The 26472-nt window shown below is 37.5% G+C and overlaps 1 protein-coding gene across 1 annotated transcript in view; it reads right to left on the bottom strand.

Moving 5' to 3' along the window:
- Positions 1–933: 933 nt before the first annotated feature.
- Malrd1 (MAM and LDL receptor class A domain containing 1) overlaps positions 934–26472 on the bottom strand; it is a 617971-nt gene continuing 592432 nt past the window's right edge. The window contains exons 38-39 of the mRNA XM_038334493.1: positions 3483–3558; positions 934–1077 (exon numbers count right to left, since the gene is read on the bottom strand). Of these exons, the coding sequence (XP_038190421.1) occupies positions 994–1077; positions 3483–3558 (160 nt within the window). The 3' untranslated portion in view covers positions 934–993. The remainder of the gene's footprint in view (positions 1078–3482; positions 3559–26472) is intronic.

Consider the following 26472-nt stretch of genomic DNA (forward strand, 5'->3'; position numbering starts at 1 on the left):
TCAGATGTTAAAACATGACACACAGGATAAAGTTATCCTTTCCTATCTTGAACTTTATTCTTTACACACAATGAAGCCACCATCTCATCTGTAGTGGAACTAACCCTAGAAGAGAGTAATTAATGTTGCAAACAAGTCGGAGTTTTGCTGAAATAGCTGAACAATGAAAAACCAAATTCATGTACCTTGTGCACATCTGATTTTCTGATATACATATATTATTAAAACTATCAAAGTGGAGGTGTTATATTTATATAATCCAATATCTCTTAATTTATATGTGGCATTTCATCTCTATGTAGATGTGTTGTGATTATCTAATAAACATGGATTTGGGATTAATTATCTTATGCTTTTTCAAAATGCAAATGTAATTATTAATTAGGGTTATCATCATTTGATCATTCTCATAAGATTGCAAATGGAGTGAGCTTACCTTTGTTTCTAAGCGTTAGTGAAAAGAAATAACATTTAATACTTCTTTATATTCCAGATGTGAAGCAATCTGATCATGAGTTCTAGAGCTAACCTCTGAGCCCTATAGAAAAGCTTGCCATATCTTACTATAACCACCTCTTTGATATACTCACAAATGTATTTTAAACTTGCCTTGATTTATGACTCTTTGTTTTGCAAAACCATGAAACTGCCTCCAATAACACAGAATATAGGGTAGCCTAAATCTATGTTCCTAGGCCATGGCCACTCAAATTTTGCTCTAGAATAAACTATATTTTCATTTCTTAAAATAAATAATCTGAATAAAAAACAAAAGTTAATTAGGCAGACTGTTTTATTGAAGTACTCAGATATGCAATGAAGATAAGGCGTTGTCTGTGATTCCATAGAAACGTTCAAATAATCGACAAGGAACGCTGCTTCATTATGTTGCAATCACACTAACATTTGGATATTTTCTTTTTTATCTCCTATAGGATCAGTTTAGTGAATGAAATTTTCTATAAACATATATTGGATGAAACAGTTTTGATGTTATGACTTGAGATGGTGAGATATCGTTTCCAGGCTTCCTGATTTTGCACCATAAAATGGATTTGAGAAAGAATAGATGGAACTCTAGGAGGAAACATATATTTAGAAGGTTAGTATTTTCCAGGTAGGAAACTTCTGAGAGAATCATGAGGAACGAAGGATATTTCTAATGATAATCAGAGTACCCTGGGCCTTGATTCAGATCACACTACCAGATCTCTGATGTGGGACACACTCGGTGCGTTTCCAGGAGCTGTGGACGTGGGTCTTGCTGCCTGCCCTCACCTATGCAAGCATAGAGAAATTCAGAAGGCAGTATTTTGGCACTTTCTCTTGTGCTGTTTCACTAAGCTTGATACATAGACTATGGTTAGGATAAATCCAATAAAATCACAAGAGCTTTGAGACAGAATTAAGGTTGTTGAATATATTAGAAAGTCTAAAATATGAGAAGTTATCTGGGAAAAGCTTGTTTCTTCCAAAAATATTTTGCAAAAGAAAACTAGGAGAATATAGAACATAAAGATTAAAACAGCCTTAAAAGACTTAGCTATCAATTTGTATTCATGTTCTTTATAGAGATTCTGATTTAAAAATACAGCACCAACAAAATCTTTACCTAGCTACAAAGGCCTTACACGTAAGACAACTGGAGTAGGTTGAACACTGAATATCTTTAGATAATATTATGAAAATACTGCTACATCTGTAGACATGATACGATGGGTATATTTTAAATATGTTCTTACCCCCTCAAATATACAACTGAAGTTTCATAGTTAAATTAAGTAATAGCTGTGATTTGCTTAGAGTGGGGCATGGGTTGGAGAACACATAGAAGGAAATGCGACAAAGGTGGCCAAGGGCTGAGCGTATCTGATGGGGACCAATGGGTGATCGAGAGGGTTTTGTTTCTTTTACTATATCCCCAAAATCAATAGTACCATATGACATTTCTGTATGAGTTTTACAGCAATAATTTAAATAAATATATTTTTCTTTTATGTCAAAGAGCTTAGAAAGGACTTAATTCATTTCTCTAAAACAATAAAAAGAGATGTGTCAGGTTTTCTTCTTTAGTCCTACATAATGAACTGAAAATTAAATTTTAAAAAGAATGTGGAAATATGGAAAGGAAATAAAATGAAATTCTGAAGTCTTGCTTTGCATAATAAATGTCAAACTGCAGTGAAACCTGCATGAAAGCATGCTGAAAAGTAGGCCAGGGAGCTAGACCTGTCCCTGTGCATTCCGGGAAGCATGCACCCACACACTATAAAAACTGTCTTTTCAGGACTAAGGAAAGTAGGGCACCTTCGTAGCCACTATTTATTGACTGTTGATTTGTTGAGGTACTAACATACAAATTCTCACATCTAAAAATTTTATTTTAATTTCTCTTAGAATTAGCATTTATCTGACACCAAAACACTTATCTAAGTTGGGGTTAAAAAATTAAATTTTCTTATCTTCAGCAAAAATATACATTTATTTGTATATCTTTCTTATTCAATTGATTAAATATTGCATCTCTGTAGATTTTTATTGTTAATTGAGTAAAAATATGTTTGATTTTCTCACTGAGTCATCCACATAAATCCCTGCATGGTCAGTGTGATTTCTTCCTGTTGCTTTTTTTTTTATTTCCACCTAAACAAAACCTATAAGTGTCCATGACATACTTATTGAAGAAAACATGAAAATGTAAAAAGTCAACAAATCTTCAATAACATCATACAAGGTCCTGAAATGTTAGAAACCATCTGACCTGCCTCTTTGGTGCTCGTTTTCAATGTCAAGAACAAAAAAATTAGAAACGGCTGATAGATTATTTTATAAAAATTAAGCAGGAGGACTGGGGAGATGGCTTAGGTCTTCAGAGTATATACTGCTCCTAGAATCAACTCAGGTTGCTGCATCACATCTGGCCCTCCAAACAACCTGTAGCCCATCTTTGGGTGTACTTCCTCCTGCTTACACCTGCACTGAGGTGTATGTATTCCCCACACCAACATGTAGACATAAAACACATATAAAAATAAATATTTAAAAATGTACTAAGGAAAAATATCCAAGTTTTCTTCTATATACTTATTAGTGAGGCTACACATAAGCCAGTAAAACACCCAGTGAGTAGTTGCCGGGAATAGCTGACTAATGCTTCTCTATGGGTTAAACAGATATTTTTCAGAATTACCAGCTTTCTTGGAGACTGTACAGTGACCACAAAGCCATTTAATAGTGAACTGATTTTACAAGCCGAATTAAACTGTCCTAAATGGAAAATATCACTCACTTCTAGAGCCTTAAATGTCTTTTTTGCTCCTAATTGAAATAGTTCACTAGAATGTTTCTCTTAGCCATGATGTAGAAATGGTTCCAAACACAACTAATTAATGATGGGTAGGACGTGTGTGTGTGTGTGTGTGTGTGTGTGTGTGTGTGTGTGTGTTTGCTTCTGAATCAATGTGATTTATCTTGCCACTTACCTCTGTTTTCTCTGGGTTCATGCAATTCCCATAAACTGGATTGACAAAGGCACAGTTGCCACCCCCCTCAGATTTCCTTAAAACAAAACAAAACAAAAACAACTCAGGGTCACAAAAACCCAAATGTTAGTGAAAGAGTACTGATTATTTGATTTCCTTATTCGTTCTTTTTCGGCAGTCTTGCTGTCTTGTCCAGTCCAGGTGCAAACTCTTCTTCCATCTGCCTTGACCTTTAGGTGAGTGAAATACAGGGATGGATGCCCTTACCTGGCAATAAAGAAGTATTAAGTGCTCTTGGTTCATGTTCAGGTCATTGTTAGAAATTTCTGAGGGACGCACTGTCTCACCAGTACACTCTTTTTTTCCTCAATACATTACCATAAAATATATATATTTTTTTCTCTGAAGGATACCAAGGCAACCACATTCATGAAAACAAATATAATTTGAACTCTCGAGTACTTAGATCTAAATAGACTCTGGCAAATAAAAGGATCGTCAGTTGGTTTCAATGCTGATTTTTTAAATATTGCTCAAGTTATTCTAACAATGCAGCATCAGAAAGAGCAATGGAATATAACACTGTAATATGGAAAGCCTGTCTTGGACTCCCTTACACTAGAAGTGCCAAACCACATCCTGAGATCACACCTCATGACAGTGTCTCTTGTAGAAATCTGAAGCCCATGAGTCAAAATATCTAGTAGTTTAACCAACAATCTTATATTTGAGCGTTTGAGAGTTTTGCTTTATTTTTATTAATTTAGTTTTGCATGTGTGGATGTGTGTATTCACTTATGTATGGGTACATGTGTATGTGGTGCTCATGCATTTGTTTGAACATTGTATGGAAGCCTAAAATTGACATAGGATGACAGTTTTTGATGAGTCTCACTTTCTGCACCAAAGCAGGGCCTGTCTATTGGACCTGGAGCTCACGATTTTGCCTAGTTCAGTTAAACAACTTGTCCTATGACTCCCTGCCTACCCACCTTCAAGGCTGGAATTCCAAGAAGGCTGTCATGCTCACCCAGTGTTTACATTAAATCTGGGGATCTGAACTCTAGTTCTCTATTTTCCCACAGAGTCGTCTGTTCAGCCTCTTGAAGAGTTTTTCATGTGAGTATTTCTTCTCAAGTCATGGACTAGATCTGTACAATTCAACATAATCGAACTCCTAAATGATTGCTTTCTTTTTATACTTTCTCTTCTTGTTGGAAGACAATCGACTCTGGAAGAACTGATAAAAAAAAAAGTGACACTCACTAAGAAAAATAAGTATAACCAACAACTACTCAGTTACAAATAAAGGGATATCCCAAATACATGCGTGCATATACACACCCAAGCGCATGCGCCCCCCCCCCCCACAAAACCATAGACACACACACACACACAGAGGATGGGAGGGGACATTTCTGGAATAATTACCATTGTCTTAAGAGCAACCAAGCGGAAAAATATAAATGCTATAATTTTTTGTGTCTAATCGGGGTACAATATTAATTAACAAGTTCATCAGTATACACCCTTAAATACTAAAGGAGAAGCGGAACCTCTCAACAATATTTTGTTTAAAGTTTCCAGAGGCTAGACCTCCTATCTACCCAAATCACACAGGTTTTTTTCTAAGCAGCAGCAGCATTGCAGACCCTAATCTGGGTGATGGTGTTTAGGTGGAAATACATCTCCCCCTGGTATCAATATCATCTAAGCATACTACCATTACTGCTTTTTAAACCATTAGATTAAATATGCCACAGATGAAATGGTTTACTGTCATTAAGGGTACATTTTAGTAAATTACACATACACCTAATATAGCTTTTTGTAAGTCATAATTTGAAAAACAGCTATATCTAACCTTAAGTAATTCAACAATTTATCTGTTATTCCTTAACCCACTAATGGAATGTGTAGGAATTTCACCATTTGACCTGGATAAATACATTTGGAATCTTTGTGTTTGTTTCTTCCCAAACAGGTTCATGTTACATTGTCAGAGCAGTAAATTCAGGGCATGCACCTGGACAGGAGCAATCTCTAACTGGTGACTGGCAAGAACATAAAGGTGGTTTTTGAAATGTGTCAAACGGCAAAGCAAGAGCTGGTTTGGGACAGCTTGAACATGACTTAGCAAGTACCAAAACAGAGTGAAGCTAGAAACTAGGAAATGTGAGGCAGCCAGAGACACAAAAACACTGCAAACAAAACTCCAGTCTAAGTTCAAATTGGGAATGAAACCAGGGAATAGGAAGAAGCTGAACTCCAGTGCTAGGCAGGACAGAGAGTCCAGGGATGAGGGGCAGGTGACTAGAGACTGACGAAGCAGGCAGGATGACACAAATGATGTTGATATACGGCAATGGCTTTCAGATTTGGTCTGATGGAACCCCAGGCAACTCAAAGACTGACAGGCAGAAGTCAGGGAAGTTGATAAAATTCTCAGTCATCTAAATATGTGTAAGGAAGCAATTCTTCTTCTGAAAAGATTCTTCAGTCTTAACTATTTAAGTATTTATTTTTCCTGCTAAAGTGAAATATGCTGGGTGTGGACTTCATGGGTTTGATCTACCTAGAAAGACAAGAATATGTGTGATGAGGGTATGGAGTTGTAATAAAGGAGGTCGGTGTGTGCTGATGGAAGGCAAGTACCTGTAAATTCTCATGCTTCAAAGTCTGCTTCAAGCTATCTGTATTCCAACCAAAACTATGGCTCTTATTGGCAATGGTTGGTTCTTTGGTTAAATATTGATATCTTTACTAATATAATATTATGGCAGGTGTATGTAATATAAATTTGCCAATGTAACCAATTTGAATTTTACAATTCAATCTTAATTACATTCCTAATATTGCAGGAATATCTATATATTAAATATCACACATGCCCTACAGATGACCCCATCAAGTTAATTTGTTATTACACACACTGCATAATGCTCTTTAATATTGATAGCCCCAACAATAATTTAAACACTGAGTTACTTACTTATTAATCTACAAATATTATAAAGAAGCAAAAAAGCAAATGAAAAAGAATAAAATCAAAATATATGTTATGGCAATAAACATGACTTTGTGATGAATGTGTGTGTTGTTTTTAACAGCTTTATTAGGTTATAATTTATATGCCATGTAATTCACACATTTGTGTCTGTGTATGACACATAAGCGTGTACCTGTTCATTTGTGTAAGTGTATGTGCACATGTATATCTAAGAGAGTGACTGTTATTCACTGTTTTATGCACTGAGCTAGGTGGCACACAGTTTTACCGGTTTTGCTGATTCCACTTCCAGTTTTATTTTATGAGTACTGGGATTACAGACATGGACTACTGCATAGGCCTGACTTGACATGGGTTCTGGGAATCTGAACATAAATCTTTCACTTGAGAGGTAAGCATTTACCCACTAAGCCATTTTCCTAGTCCTCAATTCACTCACACACACACACACACACACACACACACACACACACACATGATCCAATGATTTATGATATTAATTTTATTAAATTTTAGTTACTAATATAATATTATTGTAAATATACATAACACAAATTTGCCAATGTAACCAATATGAACTGTACAAATCATTCTTATCAGTTACATTCCTAATGTTATGCAACTGTCAATATTATCTAACTCCAAAATGTGTTCATCACTTCCAACTGAAACTCCATAACCATTAAGTTGTAATACACAACTAATTATTAGTGTGTTGGGGACATTATCTTACTATTATAGAACATTAGAGTACCAGGTAAATAAATTTTTCACCAGGCTAAAAAGAACAGAAAGGAGACAGTGACACACTGTCACTCTAAATATTGAAACTGTATCTTGGCAGGAGACTGGGCAGGGTTGACAGGAAAAGGCCAAGTTAAATCCATTCATGCACTGTAAGTTTATCAATTAATATTTTATAGACTGTTAAACTTTCATAATTTGTTTAATTACTTTTATGATTAGCAAGAGTATCACTTATAAAATTTATTTGCATAATTGCCATTTTTATCAGACATGGTTTAATATCTTTGTTAGCCTTGGTTTTTTTCATTTCATTTGCCTGTCGTTTTGCATGCTAGTGAGATGGACTGGCTTTTAAGTCAAACCCATCAAGCCCCTAATGGTACTACTCTTCCCTATAAGCAAAGATATCTATCTATCTATCTATCTATCTATCTATCTATCTATCTATCTAGCCCCTTAGGGGCTAGGAAAACAGCTTGTCACTGTATGTGGATCTGAGTGCAGTTCCTACAATGCATGTGATAAGGTTTTATGGTAGATGCTTATAATCCCAAGTGGACAGGAAGAGACAGGTAGATGCTTGAGTTAACAGCCATCCTAGGCAACTTGGTAAATTCTGTTCAGTGAGAGAATCTGGCTTCAAAGGAAAGAAAAAAGTGGGTGGTTCTTCTTTGGCACTTTGACATGCACACAAAGACATATGTACACACAATACACATATGCAACAATACAGAATTAAGAGTGCATCTTCTGAAATCAGGCTTAGAAAGTGATTAGGGAGAACCTAGTTCAATAAAGCAAAATGCAACAGCATTTCAGATGGTCTCTCCTGTTCATCTCCAAGTGAATCATATTATCAGACTTCCCTGTCCTCCGCAAAGCATACAGAACCATACTTCCTTTTCATTCATTTCAATTTTTAATTTATTTTCAGATTACCATATAAATAGATGAGTTTCACCCAGGCATCTTCGTAAACATGTTATACTTTGATCTCATCTCGCCTTTTTCACTGTTTCCCCTGAAGAAGGATGCTTAAAAGAAATCCCACATTAGCTCAGAATTGAGAATAATAGATGATTATTTATTTAGGTGTAGACTTACAAATCAGAATCCTCTGCTGGAACAGAAAACAGCCACTGAATCCCACAGCCAGAAAAGAGAGTGGTTGCACGCTTTACATTGGCATAAATAGTATAAGAGGCCATGCCCAAGTGGGCAGTAACTTAAAGGCTACTGGCTGTAGGATTTCCCACAGCAATCCCCCGTTAAGTCTTTCCCCATATACTTGGTCACCTCCCCTCATTTCCTATTACATACATTCCATTGTCTTCTTTGTCCCATTTTATTCACCCCTCCCCTGTCTTAATATTCTCTACTTCATTTTGTGATCTACAAACACATATATAAACACCACAAAGACAGACACACACACATACACACACACACACTTGGCTCTTCATATAACAGAAAACATTACTCTGGATTCTTTCATTTGACATAATGATTTTTGTTTTTATTTCCTGCAAACGTCATGGTTTCATCTTTTATGGATGCATAAGATTCCACTGTACATTTTAGCCACATTTTCTTCATCCATTCATCTACAGATGGACATCTAGGCTGGGTCTAGTTCCTGGATATAGTGAACAGTACAGCTCGAAACACAGATGGGGATTATAGGCATTTGAAACATAACCAAGACTTATGTAGTTGTGTCATATGATGGCTCTTTGTTATTTTTCTGGAGAATTTTCATGCTGATTTACATAGTGACTGCATAAGCTTATATTTTTTACTAGCAGTGAATAAGAATAAGCGTGCTTTCAGAAACTGATACACTTACAATGCAGATGTGAAAATAACTTGAAGCAAATAGCATAAAATTTTAATGGATTTTTCTATTAAAAGATATTGCCTGTGTACATTGTGTGGTAGAACTGACTTCTTATTAGGTAGAACTAATAAGCTAACTTCTGTATATTGTTTCTGAGAATCCAGACAATATTTCAAGTTCCCAGACATGAATGCTGGTAGTTCCCAGGTGGAATGGGCTGCACCATGGTTACACACCCTTCCAGATGTGTGATGATGGTGCTGACTTTGGTGTGTTCATTTCATTTGCTGTTCCTTTTCATTTCAGGAAATGCATCTAGTGTTTACAAACCAAACAGCATATGTTAACTTCTCTAAAAAGGTAAATTCTCTTACAGTGTTTATGGTGCATGGTTCATTCCTCTAGGATTTCTATTTAGAGATCTGTAGAGATGCTAAACTCTCTTAGATGCAGTTGTTCCCAGTGTTTACTACACGGTAATACTTGACAGTGATTTAATACTACTCTTTATTTGTTTCTTCTTTTGACACATACAGTTTCTTCTAAATTACCCTTTTTTCTACATCCAGGGCTTGTACTCAGTGGAAGTATAAATCTTTGTAATAGTGATAACTACTATTATTATTTAAAAAATTATTTTCTCTCTGTGTGTGTGTGTGTATACATGTGTACATGTGCGCTTGGGAAGATCTGTATGGTTATGTGTTTGTTTCTTAAGGTGAATATACGGCCAAAAGAGTGTGATTGTATTTCACGGAGTTGGAGTGACAGCCAATCATGTGCTGCCTAACACAAGTGATGATAACCAAAGCCTGATTTTCATTATTACTATTATTACTATTATTATTATTATTGTTGTTGTTATTGTTATTATTTGTTATTATTATTATTATTTTATGTATACAAGGGTACCAGGCCTCATTACAGATGGTTGTGAGCCACCATGTGGTTGCTGGGAGTTGAACTCAGAACCTTTGGAAGAGCAGGCAATGCTTGTAACCACTGAGCCATCTCTTCAGCCCCCAAAGCCTGATATTCTGAAAGAGCAGTAAACACTCAATTGCTGAGCCATCTCCACAACTCCAGCGCTGTCACTTAAAACATTGCTTAGTGCCAGTGGCCCCAAAAACTCAGCCCAGATACAGGGGAGGGCCTTGGTCCTGCCTCAAGGGATCTGACAGACTGCTGATTTCCAATGGGAGGCCTCACTCTTTCTGAGGAAAGGATAGGGAGTGGGGTACAGGGAAGGTGGGAGAGTGGAGGAGAAGAAGGAGAGGGGACTGGGATTGGTATGTAAAGTAAAAAAAGATTGTTTTGAAACAATAAAATTAAAAAAAACTGTTTAATGCTATCAAGAATCTTTTAAATCGTTCTGTTTCAGCTCTTTGTCTATCTGTCTCTCTCATGTTCTCTCTCTCTCCCTCTCCTCCCCCCCTCTCTCTCTCTCTGTGTGTGTGTGTGTGTGTGTGTGTGTGTGTGTGTTTATGTGTGTGTGGTGTCCCCTTTTCTCTCCCTTTGTAAAGACAGAACAATTGAAACTGTTCCTCTTTTAGCTCCTTGATGGTTAAAGATCACATCTATTTTCCTTACATCTTCCAGTACCTAGTACACTTCTGGGAATATAGCACAGATAAAGCAAACTTTTAAAGAAAGTAACTTTATATTGTTTTCTGAAGGATTAGTGATAGAACCAAGTCCATTCACTGCCTCTATTGTCTCTTCTTTCCTATGCTCAACAACAATTCACCAAGAGCTGGGGATGCAGTTCAGTGGCAGTGTTTCCCTGGCGAGCATAAGGCCGTGGATGTAACATGAGTTCTGGGACTTGAACTCAGGTCCTCGTGTTTGCACAGCAAGCACTTGGCCTGCTGAGCTGTGTCCCAGTCTCTTCATATCTATTTCAATGTTCATTGACTGTATTTTCCTTGTCAAGGAGAGATCTCTTCAGACATAATTTTCTCCCTCCATACCATCCTAAAGGGCCATGGAAAGATGGTATTTTTACCCCTCTGTTTTATAACCAGGGGAAGTTGGGGGGCATTGCTTTTCTTATCTTGCTTGTTCATTCAACAGTAAGAGACTACTGCTCTTGTTTCCAATGAAACTTTTCAGTGTCAAATAATCTGTCTAGGCTATCTTCCTCTAATCTAAACCTTAGGAAAGTTTTATTTTACAACTCACCTCTTGATTTGCAGACCAAATTTTATCTTGTCTGAATAGACTGATTTTAATGATAGTTATGACACTTTTAAATTTTAAACAATTTATTGTCATTTTTGTAAGGCATACTTAAGGCATGCAAAAATGCACAGTGAAAGAGCAAAACATAAACATGGAGAAGGTGCGAGGAAGTGGAGAGAACTACAGGGAATGAAATAGCGTGATGTGGGATTCTCCTCTGTATGCTGTGAATACCACTGGTTAGTAGAGAAACTGTCTTGGGCCTGCTCAGGGAATAGAGGGAGGCAGAGAAAACTAAACTGAATGCTGGGAGAAGGAAAGCAGAGTCAGGGAGAAGCCATGGAGCCACCCCTCGAAAAAAAACACGCTGAAACCTTGCTGGTATGTCATGAGCCTCGTGGTAAATTATAAAATAATGGAGATGGGTTAATTCTAGATGTAAGAGCTAGCTAGAGTTAATGGGCCAAACAGTGATTTAAATAATATGGCTTCTGTGTGATTATTTCAGGGTTGAGTAGCTGGGAACTAACTAGTGGGCTCCTTACAACAATAGCACATGGAAATGATATCATATATTTATTTAGCGTGTTATAAAAGCATGACATGGAGATGCTAGAAGTCAAATGTATGCAGGAAAGTCAATTCCACAGTCACACTTTCAAAGGGAAACAAACCAGGTACTCAGAAGTGCAAGTGACATTTATTGTGTGAAGTCTGCTATTGTCATCTAGCATGAACAAGTAACAAGTTGAGAACATTGTTTCCCTAGAGGGGTTCCCAGGTTTCCAGGGAGACACCCCCAGTTAGTTCCTTGGGCAGCTGAGGAGAGGGAGCCTGAAAAGGCCAGTTCCTATAGCCATACTGATGAATGTCTTGCATATCACCATAGAACCTCCACCTGACGATAGATGAAGAAAATGACAGAGCCCCACATTGGAGCACCGGACTGAGCTCCCAAGGTCCTGATGAGGAGCAGAAGGAGAGAGAATATGAGAAAGAAAGTCAGGACCGTGAGGGAACCTCCAGCTGGCGACAGATGGGGAAGGTGACTGAGCCCCACATTGGAGCACTGGACTGAGCTCCCAAGGTCCTGATGAGGAGCAGAAGGAGCGAGAACATGAGGGAGAAAGTCAGGAACGAGAGGGGTGCGTTCACTCATGGAGACGGTGGGACAGAACTAATGGGAGATCACCAACTCCAGTTGGAATGGGACTGATGGATCATGCGACCAAACCCGTCTCTCTGAATGTGGCCAACAGGGTAGGCTGACTGAGAAGCAAAGGACAATGGCGCTGGGCTCTGATTGTTCTTCATGGACGGGCTCTGTGGGAGCCTTCTCAGCTTGGTCGATCACCTTCCTGGACCTGGGGGGAGTTGGGAGGACCTTGGTCTTAGCATAGAGTGGGGAACCCTGATGGCTCCTTGGCCTTGAGAGGGAGGGAGGGGAGGTATGGGTGGAGGGGAGGGGAGGGAAGGGGGAGAAGGAGGGGAGGGAAGGGGGAGGAGGAGGGAAGGGAGGGAGGAGGAGGAGGGAAGGAGATGGAAATTTTTAAATATAAAAAAAATAAACCATGAGGGAAAAAAAAAAAGAAGGCAGCAGGAGGTCTGCAGAGTGCTTTATCATCTTTCATAATAAAATGCTGAGACTATGTCAAGATATGTTTTAGTAAAAAGCTATACAGAGAAAGCAGCTGACAGAGGGTGAGCAGAGGTTCTTTAGAGATCTGTAAACTTGGTAGGCAGAGAGATAAGTTCATTCAGGAGATGTTTTCATCTGTTCATATTTACAGTTCTTTTATACGTAAACTGGGGCAATATCTCAGTGCTTGTGCTTTCTACAAAGTATGAAGACCTGAGTTCAAATCCTCAGAACGCATGTAAAGCTGGATGTGGTGCTTCACTGTAATCATAGAACTCTTCCTGTGAGAGACAGGATACCAGGAGGCTGGTATAAGCAGTGGCCAAAAAGAGACCCTGTCTCAAATATGTCAGAAAGTGAATACTTTATGTAAGGCTGTCCTCTGACATCCACATGCAGGCCATGGCATATGTGTACTCTCTCTCTCTCTCTCTCTCTCTCTCTCTCTCTCTCTCTCTCTCTCTCTCTCTCTCACACACACACACACACACACACACACACACACATTCAAATACAAAACAAAGTCAGCATAAAAATGTAATACTAAATCTTTTATGAAAATCCAATGATAGAATAAAATTGCCTGATGCCCTAACATATTAAAAGAAGAAATAGAATCCAGGAAAGATACCTTTTCTCACTGTTCTATAAAAGATGAAGTAATCTGAGTATGGATAAAGGAAAATGAGAAAGGGTTAGAAATAAAATAACCCATTATCAAGAATTTGGAAATATAATGGTTTTATTTTTTAAATGAAATGATCTGTATGAGAGAAAGAAAAACGTAAAATGAGAAGGGGGAGAAAGGGAAGGGGAAAGATGAAAAAGGGGATAGTAAAGTCAAATTACATAGAGCAAAAGGAAAGGAAAAGGACCAATCTGAAAACACAGAGATAAATGGGGAGTAATATAGATGAGCTAGAAGTTTTCATTTCCAAGTTCTTTAGGACAAAATATTTGGTAGAAAAAGTTCAGAGTGAACTAGATTTGCAAACACGACTAGAAATGCCATAAAATGGAGAGGAAAAGATTTGTCATCTAGGGTCATGGAACCAAAAAACATTGGGACACCAAATTTTGCTGAACTCACTCAAATGAGATAGCAGCTGCCATATTTCTCTCTCGTATTTTCATGCAGGAAAAAAATATGTTGACCACAAAGCCTGTGACTGTTTAAAATCAAGCTAGCCACGATGGAGCATGCCCAGGAATATGGATGCAATTATAGGTATACAGCTGACCCGGGTTCCTGTAACCCAACCTGGAGTAAAGTGGATCTGCCAGGAGAGCTCGGGCATCACTCTGCTTCTCAAGTGCAGAGCTAGCAAATTCACAGGCATCTAACTTAAACCAGATGCAGGGCAGGAGACTTCCTGTGGACATGAATTTGAAAGCATACTGTAAAAGCAATTCCTGACCTGGTAAAAGGACGAGAGGAAAATATTGAGATGACAGAGGGGAAGATGAAGGTTTATGGAAAAAGAGGTCATCATGAGTTATTGAAATATTAACTGTAACCCCCACATCTAATAGCACAAGCATGATTAGGTGATGACAGCGTTGTACAGTCCTGTCGATACTTTAAAGAGTAGTTAGACAAATAAACCAATAGTTCTTAAATATGATCGATGAACCACTGTGTCTGAAGACCCCTTCCAGAGATCACTCAGTTCAGAGCTACTTCTACAGTAATGACATAATACAAGGGTAATAGATTATTTTTTATTACAACAATCTTTTTATTGGCTTCAGCTTCACCAACAGTGACTGTAATAGAGTGGGACCCTGATGACCTTTAAGCTCAGGGCCATGGTATAGAAATGGACATTGTTTTCTTATTGCCTCAAGCATGTGATAATTTTTAAGACGTCACCTTGATTTCTATAAAGCACTAAAAATTATTAATCATATTAACTCTCAACCCTTAACTGATTCCTTGCTCTGTTGTTGAAAACAAGCATAACAGGCACTGGAGGGGAAATATGCAAGCACAGAATACAGGCATGTGATACCTTTGGGGAAGGAATTATAAGACTGAGTTGCATGCTAAACTAACAGCTTTTCACAGAATAATGTTTGGAACAATGACTGACAGGAAAAAATATGAATTTTCCATGTAGCCAAACTTGTCCTCAACTCACGAGCATCTTCCCTTCTCAGCCTCCTGAGTGCTGTAATTATAAGTACAGGACTACATGCCTACCTTTTCAGTATATTTTTATTAGCTATATCTTTGGAGAGTATTTTACTCATATGTTCTTTCTATGAATGTGATAATTTAAAGCTACACAGTGTTTATAATTCAGTTTTCAGAAAATGCTGCTGTTTTCATATAAACACTATATTTTATACTGTACATTTTAATGCTACTTTGGGTGCTATAAGGCATTGTTAAAATAAATAAAACATAGCCTCAAATATTTCTTAGTTTATTTTCTAAATAGCAAATTCTGGTAGACATAAACCACATTAATAAAACCCCTTAGGAGTACTCAATAACATTTGAAATTGTAAAAAATCTCCCTTAATAACAAAAAAATTTAAGAATGGACAAAATGGAAAAAGCAGAAAAAGTTCATATATTCAAATTCTTCTTTCTAGGTGGCAGGTATGTATAGGGTCCAACAGACACATCGTAAGGGGAAGGTTAGATGGATTTTAAAATTCTCGCCTTTGAAGTTTGAGTCCCAGCGTGGTTGTGAACCGGAATCTCTGAGCCGGGTGATGTTTGTAGAGACCAGAAAGGATCTCTCCGAGCTTCTTGTGTATGAGCTGCACAGCTCTACGAGCTCCTTGTAAGCATTTCAGCAGCAGACAAAATCTCACTGTTCGGGATTAACATATGTCCCTCTAACCCACTTCCATGATCGCCCCTTTATCATGTCTTCTCAAGCTACCTGCTAACCCTGCTGCACTGTTTAATTTACAACTATGTTAGAAATCTGAGACTCCTCAGTTTGTTTTAGTGCCCTTCTCATTGACCAGAAACACTGCCAACTTCAGAGTCTGACTGATTCACTGTACTTTATTTTGTATTTATTGTATATCCTACTATAAAGACTTACAGCATTCCCTCATGTTGACATAAAATGGTTTTCCAACTTTATTGCTCTGCAAGAAAATTCACCTTAATTTCCTTTTTGAACTATCATGGATAATAAGTGTCTTTGATAAAAACATTGTCTTGTCTGTGACTGCCATTAGTAATTTATTACCTAGATTTTTTTTAATTGTTCAGGTAATGAAAAGGCAACAACTTATGTAAAAGTCTTTAAGGCAAATCAGACACTGTGGCATCTGTTTTCTTATATACATGTTTCTCCCACCTCAAGATTAACTTCCCATGGTCAGAGCTCACGGCCTTTTCAAGTTATTTAGAAAAGGAAATATTAATCAACTATCTGCTGTAAGCTCAGGGAGCAGTTTATACACAGGTTCTGTTTCATTAATCTTTGTTTCATGATGACATAACATAAAACCAACAGTAAATATTTGGGGCTGGTGATGTGGATTACTGGTAAAGTTATGACATTGACATGTTACACACACACACACACACACACACACACACACACACACTGAGAGAGAGAGAGAAAGAGAGAGAGAGAAAGAGAGAGAGAGAGAGAGAGAGAGAGAGAGAGAGAGAGAGAGAGAGAGAGGAGGAATGTTTATAAATATTACCAAAAGTAATAAAGCCCACTAGTTAGTAAGCTAATTAACATTAACTTTACAAAAGAGTTTAAATGTAATTACTTACATGGGTGGATAATGGAATTCCTGGAAGGCAAGGGTTACTAAATAAAAACTGCTATGGAAGACACTGGCTATCTCCCTAGTATAATGGAAGCCCAAGAATTTTTCAAACAAATCACGGTATTGCCATTGCTCTTGTTTCTCCATCATGCCTACATTATAAGATCCTATATTGCTGGAGACAGTACACACTTTAGCTATGAGACATATAGAAATCAGTCCCAGACAAAATAGGAAACTTCCTTCCTGGTAACTATCTTCCACAGTCCTGGGCAGTGCAGGAAGTTTCACCAATTGACTCCCAGCACTGGACTCTGCATCTTATAATGCTGACTTTGTAGGCAAAGTATCCACTGCTACTTATAGTGGTGTGACTGGTCTGTGCCAACTGAGTACTTCCTGGCTGGATTTGAGCACTGCTTCTTAGAAGAGAATTCAATGCCTGCTGCTGTAAAACTGGGTAAAGAAAGAAAAGAAAAGAAAAGAAAAGAAAAGAAAAAAGAAAAAAAGAAAAGAAAAGAACAATACAACAAACATCCCCCCCAACATAGTTAATGAAGTAATAGATTCTGGAATATCACTCACTTTCATTAATTTGTTACAGGATCATTGCCAAATTGTCACACACACATAGGCAGAGAAGCTTTTTGTAGTGAACAACAGTTACTTCATAGGAGCATAATTAGACCAAGTCCCAAGAGAAAGAGACTGAGTGCTTAGCCCTAAATGGGATATCTGTGTCAAGCCCATGCTCCCTGCCATGGCTCAGGGCATATCCCAGAGGAGGAGGCAGAAAGATGGACGAGTGAGAATGAGGGAGAGGTCTGTGAAATGCTGCCTTCTAGACAGGACATGCCATTGCACTAATCATCTCACAACATCTGGGATCACCTGCAGAAGACCCAAATAAGATGCAGTTGGTCGAGTCTAGTACAATGAGACAACTTCTCTCCAGGCCCAGTGCTTTCTGAGGCACTGTTGGCAGCTGATAGCTGCTGAAGGAGAAAAACTCATTTTTTTCTAAGGTGATGGCTCCTGGTAGGTTTGCTATGCTTCATTGATGATCCCCTGACCTATGTACATATAAACAGCAGTAATTAGACATAGTGCTTTTGTTTTAACAGGTCATAAAGACATTTTCAAAGAGATGAGAAGTGAGAGAGTTGAAAGAGGAGATATTAGAGTTGAATATGATAATATTTCATTATATACCTGTATGGATTTCTCAAGAATAAAGAAAATATAATTAAAAAATTATTTGAGGAAGTGAAGAAATATCTCAATTATCTCATGTCAATTTCCACTAATATTTTGTGTTTCCACTCCATTTTCCTAATGATCATTTGTCTTATAAAGGCATTAACCTATGATAGTTTAGAAATTAAAACCAAATCCTAACTGGTTCTTCTGTATGCAGGTTGAGTAGTTCTGTTTTCCAGCATGGTTTGTCAAATATTAGGAAGTGGTCATTGTCCAGGATGACTTCTGCTCTTTATTCATCTTTTGCGGTAGCTACCTTTTCCGGAAATACTCCCCCTTCTCTTCTTGTGACATCTTGAGGTTCCACACTTGAAGAAGACAGTTTACTGTGTGACTTTGGGTCATCAGAATGAAGTCCTTTTCCACGTAAGTTGCTGAATATAAAGACTCACTCTAATGTCCTTATTGAACTTTTTAGTCATACAATCTGTTTGATTGAAAACTGATTGCAATGTTGAAGTTAATTATCAGCCTCTGTGCTTCCCTCAGTAATTACCCAGCAATTTCCTTCTTTGAAAAGTTTGCAGACAATTAATTTCAAGTTGACAATTATATGTAAGGAATCTTTTGAGAAAATCAGTTTCATTTCAAAATAAATTCTGAATGTCCTCAAGTTCCTTTAAATATATGCCATTTTGGGTTTATTTATTTGGCTGGAATGCCCCCACATGTGTGCCTAATTTCAGTTTGTATCACTTATTAGAAAAAATAAAAATAGTATAAGGTAGCATTTATTTATAGTTATTTTGAAACTTTTTTACAAGAAACATACAGAGGATTTACAGACACAAAAGTACACAGCAGTCTATGTAGACTGCTCCACATTGATCTGTTCACATTGAATTCCAGCTAATTTCTGCCGCTTCTTTTCCTATCTGACCTGTGGATTCTTCGCACTGACCATCTGTATGACTGCTGTTATTAGACAAGTTCTGTTTTCCCAAGATGCTCTTCCTTTGCCATCTCTTCTTCTGCAATTCCAACTCCACCAAATTCTTAGTCTACCTTCCTGTTATATTGCCATTCCTTTCAAAGCACTATGCCTTCCTGTGCCTTTGCAGTGTATCCTGGGAAATAACGCTATGCAGTTGATACATATTTATTGTAGCATTGGGATTGTTTGATTTACATATACTTCCCTCATATAAATAATTTATCCCTCATGGCATATAAATTATTATTTAGTTATTTAATTTGGATGTGTATAGTATTTGTGAGTAGTATTGCATGTTATGCATAGTGCCTGTGTGTGTGCATGCTGGAGACATAAAAGGTTGTCAAAATCTTCTGTTGCTCTCCACTCTGTCTGTCTGTCTGTCCATACGTCTGTCCGTCCGTCCATCCATCCATCCATCCATCCATCCATCCATCCATCCATCCATCCATCCATCCATCCATCTATCTATCTATCTATCTATCTATCTATCTATCTATCTATCTATCTATCTATCTATCTATCTATCTGTATGGCCTCTCACTGAAGCTAATGTTCACAATTTTTGCTTGGTTGGATAACCAGCAAACTCCTGGATCTGTCTTTTCCCACCAGTATGAAAATTCCAAACACAATTTGCCAAAAATATCTTTCTTCAGGTGCTAAGGATTTGAACTCAGGTTCTCATGATTATGCAGCAAATACTTCTACCTACTGATCTCCCCAGTCCTATAATTTAGTTTTTATATTCTCAGCTTCTAGCACAATTAAATATATATCAGGTTCATAATAAGTGGTTGCTATGAGTACATGAAAGACTCTTCTGAGAGTTATGACTTTGTGATTCTTCCTCTCCACAAAGATGAAAGTAAGCTAATCTCAAAGGGCTGTTGTCTTCCTATCCTTTGATTCATTCGTATGATTGAAATTCTAACCCAGAAAACAAACTGCTGACATTGTAGGAGTGTCTCCAAGGATGCTTCTCAAGAGAAATTATGTGAATGAAAATTTGCAAGACAAAAATAAGTCCATCAGAAGTATAACAAAGCAGTTACTGAAGAAAAAAAAAACAGCCTTCCTACTCGACTTTCTAGTGGCATAAAGAAATCTCAGTTAAATTATGATGTCTACTCAAGGGTACTGGATGTACTCACTACACATACTTTATACTGTACAAAATAACTCTCTTGCCCTCTCTGCCTTCCTGAGTTTCATTACTTCATAGCAGCCTTTCTGATTCATTTCTAGCATATTAGTCTACCCAAATTGCTTGGTCAGGAGGAAACAAATGCAATCTAGAACTATGGCAGGCTCGAACACATCATCTTTCTTGTATGGAAGATTTACAATGACAAACGGAAGATAGTTGAAAGTACTGAGAAATGAATCCTATCCAGGGACTACCTTTACCTAACAGAGATATTAGCATAATAATAATCATGACTGGTTATCTCTAGAATGACTAACTAAATATGGGGCTGCTACACAGCAAAATGGTTTTCATATTTTATCAAAAATACCTGTCCAACTGTAGTCATACCCAATAATAACATATCATTAACAGTTTTAGATACTTAACATTAATATACTAACGTGTATACTCTGTGAAGCTTGGATTATTCTATACTGTGGGATCCTTCTCAGCTTGGTTGATCACCTTCCTGGACCTGGGGGGAGTTGGGAGGACTTTGGTCTTAACATAGAGTAGGGAACCCTGATGGCTCCTTGGCCTGGAGAGGGAGGGGGGTATAGGTGGAGGGGAGGGGAGGGAAGGGGGAGGAGGAGGGGATGAGATGGAAATTTTTAAATATAAAAAAATGAAAAAAATCAGACTATTTTATATGGCTAAATAATATCTTAAAAGATTAGAAAGTTGTTTAAACCAGTATGAGGTAGGAGTTAAAATAGAAAGTCATATTAAAATTATGCAAAAATTCTATTTTGTTTTATAAATATGTCTTACATTCTTGAAATAAACTTCACCATAATATATTTTAGAAATCATTTTTTGATCCAAGAAAAACAAAACAGGGATAATATCAATTTTTATAAATAACAGTAGTAATTAAGTTGTCAGGTGCCAGTATATCTTCAGGGCAAAATCTGTCGCACATATGAACATCCAGATTAAACAGTTTAGTATGAAGACTGCATTATTCTCACCAACACAGTCAACTGATTTCCTGCCTTCCTAAAATGCCAAGATTTTTGTTGCATGTTTTTTCATAGATCTTGAATATTTGGATTTGTATTGTTTGAGACTTTCTTCATTAGAATTCTAGTCTTTACAGCTCTAATTTACAGATTGAATCTGAAGCCCACCAGTGACCACAGGAATGGTTATGCCAAAGGCCACACAGGTAAACAGCATCTGGCAGGCCTTTAGATGTCCTTTTGGCTTCCATAGAACAGAGTGAAACTCAGCCAAGTTTAAAGAAAATTCTTCAGGAAAACAAAGATAGCCAAGCCTTTTTTTAATCATCTGGTGGAATTATTAAGTGAATAAATTATAGAGAAAGTATACCATTTGTTATATAAAATCTGAGCTCCAAGGATAGACAGGATGAAAAATTAGTTATAATAAACCTTTGATGGGATGAATGCCCTTGTCATTTGCTGAGCTTAGAGGTATAAACATGAGTGTGTTGGGGAGACTCAGCTATCATGATGGTTGAGATCTGTTATAGGAGACAAAGAAAGAAGTAATGAGCCAAGTAAAAACATGTCTGAGGACTGTGGTTCCTACATCTCACGGTGCCCTAGGAATGATGGCAGAAGACATTGCTTTTGGGTTTGGCCTTGATGAAAGTGTTCATTTTTCATCTTTTATTTTTTTACAGTGAACGCAGAATTAAATGAAAGATGTCTGAAAACTTGTTCTTTGTCCCAGCATTTCAGGAAATTAAATCTATCTTCATCTGATCAATTATTCCTTTATGTTTACCACCCATCCTATATTTTAGTCTTATTTAGCCCAGAAGGTCCAGGTCACAAGACTTCAATGTTGTGAGATATTTGATCACACTGTGTAAAGATATATCACTGCAATTGGTTCAATAAAATGTCAAACAGTCTATAGCCAGGCAGAATTTCTAGGTACAGGGGACACTGGGAAGGAGAAAGGTGGAGTGGCCAGGAAACCAGGAGGAAGCATGAAATGTAGGAGATGAGGTAAGAAGACATGAGCCATGTGGCAGCACATAAATGAACAGAAATGGGTTAATTTAAGTTATAAGAGATAGTGAAAAACAAGCCTAAGCTATTTGCTAGAAGTCTCCCTGTGGTTATTTGGGAGCTGCTGGATAGGACAGAACAGTCCAACTACAGTTCAAAGTTTTCCTTTTGTTTTGTTTTTTGGCAAATCTTCAAGCCCCAACTGTCTTTTTTTTTGCCTCAACAATTTTTATTAAATATTGTCTTGTGTTAAGCAAGATTCAAACAATTAAACATTGTTTTCCTTGCTTTTTTCCCCAGAATTTTGTCTACAAACCGAACTAAAACAATTGAGTCCTAGATGTTTGTAACTGTCAGCTAGTTACAGAGCAAAGTTAGGTCGTACGGGAAATTTTTCCAGGTTTCTTAATTAATCCTAATCTATAAATTAGATTACTTTTTGATATTTTCAACAGACTACTAGTCCTTCAGGGACTCACAAAACAAAGTTAAAAGTACGACAATACTGTGTCGAATGAAAGGCACCGTAAAAGAGGAGAGGGTTAGCGCAGTAACGTGTCAACCAGGGAATACTTAGGCCCCTAAAGAGCTAAGCTTAATACCTGATTTACACCAGGTAATTTCAAAGTCAGAAGGGAACTTAACAATGATCCAGTTCACTTTGCAGCTGTTATAAAGCCAGTTATATAAATGATTAATTTAAGCAGCACAAATACTGTAACTATACAATTCCATTTCACACTAAAGTATACTAGAGAATGTTGTAAGCTGAATATCAAATCAAGAGAGGTGGCCCCAACCCTCATGGGAGAGGTGGCCCCATTCCCACCACAGGCCAGGGAGAACTGACTCTGATAACATGAGTGTAGGGGAGCTCACTTCGTCCCCTTGCTTGAGGTAGGAAACCTCAATAATCTGGACTGACCAGCTTGGCTACCACCCAGGCTCACAGCTGGGCCTTGGGTTATCCCACCCTAATTTACGCCCCATCTAGGACCTACTTGAGCTCTTGAAGGACTGGACCCGTGGAACAATACTTGCAGAATCTCCATGACTTGGGGCAGTTGTGAGATATCCCAGACGAGTTTCTGTAAGGATCCAGTGATGATGATATACTAGAAACCAGAAGCCTTGAACCCAAGTGACTCATTGCAATGAACATTTGCTAGTAAAGCTGTTTGAACAAAATGTAGACTCTGGGACACAACTCAGCTCCCAATGCCACTAAAACAAATGAGGAGTTGTTGGGAAAGATGGAGAAGCAAAGAGGGTTTTTTTTTCTTATTTTGTTTTGTTCTTGGTTTTGTTTGCTTGCTTGCTTTGGTTTGCTTTGATTTTTTTTTAATTTTCTTTTCAGGGGTGCTGCAAGGGTGAGGGGAATATATGGGGGTACTCAGAGGTTAGTAGAATTAGAGTGCATGGCATGAAATTTTCAAAGAATTAACAAATTATGTTAAAAAATAAAAAGTTAAAACATGACTTATGTCAGTTTGCAGCCTTTGTAACACCAGTTATAGGAAAGATTAAGCAGCACAAACACTAACTACATGATTCCATTCCATACCTCAGTATACTAGAAAATGTTATAAGTTGAATACCTATGATCTTATGCATATTTTTGCTTAGAGGATAACTAAGTAAAAATGAATATTAACTGCACTAGAAAAATATCAAAAATATGCAACAGTAGCCTACATTTTGAGGTTCTCTTTTACATGTTAGAAACAGTCCAGTTTCATCATTTGACATATAAGAAAATGCCAAATATAAAAAATAGTTTATTTCTCTATTGCTCAAGCCTGCTTTCTTCCTGGTTTGGGGACAATCTCATCAGCACTGGGAGCCATGTTTTCACCCACATCAGACACTCTGCAATCTGCTTTAGTGCTCTGTCCCCTGACCTCCTTATAATACAGACCCCTGCTTCTGAAGGCAAGTCCTAACTTTGTCTCACCCGAACTACGGAATACATCTTTGTCCTTAGACTGCCAGGCCTCTGCTGAATCTCTTCCACTTACTCTCACCTGTTCTGTTACTTCTAGTTTTTAAACATGGACATGACCTTGGCATTAATTTGCTTCTCACACTTTCCTGAATTGTATTAGGGAGCTTTCTAGGGAGAAAGGGCTGACATACTCAAATTGAAAAAGAAATTTGTTTGATAAGACACTGCTTACATAATGGTGTGGCTAGGTTACAGCGAACCCATGAGGGGTGGTGCAGAATACCAGGCTAGGAACATTAGGTCTCTTAGCACTTAAGAAAGAAGAAAGAGTAAAGAGTTATTGGAAGCCAGACACAACAGTGGGGGTAAATGGGGAGGAGAGCTACCTACAAAACTATCAGGCTACCAATACCTAATTCTGCTCTCATTCCTCCTCCCAAATAACCCAAACCAACCACATACAAATGTAATTGCAGGTGACAAGGGCTCCTTAGTGAAGTCTGTCAGGGTCAGCCTCTAAATAGAACACACATATGCATACACACACAGACACATACAAATTAACTAATTAATTAAAAACATACCACATTTGGTGGTAGAAAGTAGTCCTCTTAGAACAGACAGAAGATAACATTTTCTTTTAAGAACAAAAGTAAATTGGAATCTCTTTAGTAGGCATTAAAGCCCTTTAGTGTCTCTGCCACATACATTGTAAAGAGTAATTTATTCAGTTTCCTTCCCATATGCTAGAATCCATTGTGCCATTTTTCAGCCCACAAGTTTCCATATTTTCTTCTCTTTGTTTTTGAACTCAAGATTTTTTCTCCCTTCAGATCTCAACACAAATGTGTCTCCTCCTCTTTATAGCCCTCTTCATACATTTGAGCTTCCAGCTCCCCAGATTGTACCACCTTCAAGTCATACATCAAGACTTGCTTTGGGTACCTCTCTCTCTGGTGTAAATAGGGAGTAAAAGAGGAACATCTTATGAGATCTGAGAATATGTGTTCTTTTCTTTGGGGCATCTATTTTAGATCTTTTCTACCATTGTACGACAAGGAAAAAAAAGTCAGAGTTAGAATGAAGGGAAAAGTAAAAAAGAACAGGATGCTTAAGAATCTTCTTCAAATAGAGATGAGGAAAACGAAGAAGGAGACTAGAAAAATATTATTTACAGCATAACCCTGTTTTTAATATCCCTATTGTCTTTGGAAAATCAACACTGAGCAGGCTGGCCTGAGAATGACCAAGACATGCACAGGGCACTGAGATGTGACAGATTGCTTTTCCTGCACTCAGGATGTGAGAATGGGATTTGTGTCTTACAGATGAATGCAATGAAGACTGTTGGAGAGTGCAAAGCTTTGCTAGCCTTATAACCAACCTCCATCACTGTGCTAGTGGCCTTCTGGGAATGTGCATGACAAAGAAAGTTTAATATAATAGGAATAGATGTTTGATTTTAGAACCCATGCCACTAATTTAAGAATCTCAAGGAACTTTCTGTATCATTGATAGAACAATAGGAAAATAAGGCTGATGTGTGATAGAGCATCCTGAGTATCCCTGCTTTTCTTCTATGAAATGTAAACAAACAGAATTCCCTTCATTCTTCCTCCCCATTTCACTCTTGTAGGATTTTAGTCTGTATTCTATCATTATACTCAACAGAATCAAACAAGTACCCTTCATGGTTGAGCAATCTTTCCAGCCCTGAGATCTCTTCCTAAATGTTTGTGGATTTGAGTTATGAAACTTGTCTAAAACCACATTCCCAAGAGCAGCATGTTCCCTACTCAGTGGTCATTCTGCTGCTGTTCATGCTGTTATATGCTGAATGTTTTAATCCCTCGAATTGGCATGCTGATGTTGATGTCCTTACAGTGATGGAATTAAGAAGGAGTTAGCTTTAGCTTTATATGAGGTCAAAAGAGTTGGACCTCCTTAAATTAAGGGATTTTATAAGAGGAAGAAACACCTGACTTTCTACCGTAGGTACTGTGAAGACACAGGAAGTTGGAGGCCATTTACAAAGAAGACAGAATAAGTCTCATGGGGATCTACTACACTTTAATATTGGCTCCATGGCTCCGTTTGAGTTAATCATAATCCTGTAAGTTTTTTAGGAAATATTTTATATATAAACTTTTATAGAAATTTTCATGGACTTAATTATTTCCCTTGATAGGTAAATGGAATGTGTTTCTTTATTTTTATTTTTTCTTTTCTTTTTTACTAAATTAATATAATACATGTGAGTTATGTGCCCTAGGTGGGAATATAAACTATTATTTTATTTTCTGTTTTGTGTTGTTTTTACCAATTTTCCCCAACCAAAGATGATTCAATCTAAAATAGAAAAGGAGTAGCTACAACCTGGCTATAGCTAAAGAAATGACCAATCGCCCTCTATGTGCATGTATCTTTTGATCTTGATCTATTGGAATATGTTTGGTACTGGCATCTACCTTCTCTTACTGTGAATCATTTTTTTAAATTTTTTTATGAGT

Source organism: Arvicola amphibius, chromosome 6 (assembly GCF_903992535.2).
Source record: "Arvicola amphibius chromosome 6, mArvAmp1.2, whole genome shotgun sequence".
NCBI lineage: Eukaryota > Metazoa > Chordata > Mammalia > Rodentia > Cricetidae > Arvicola > Arvicola amphibius.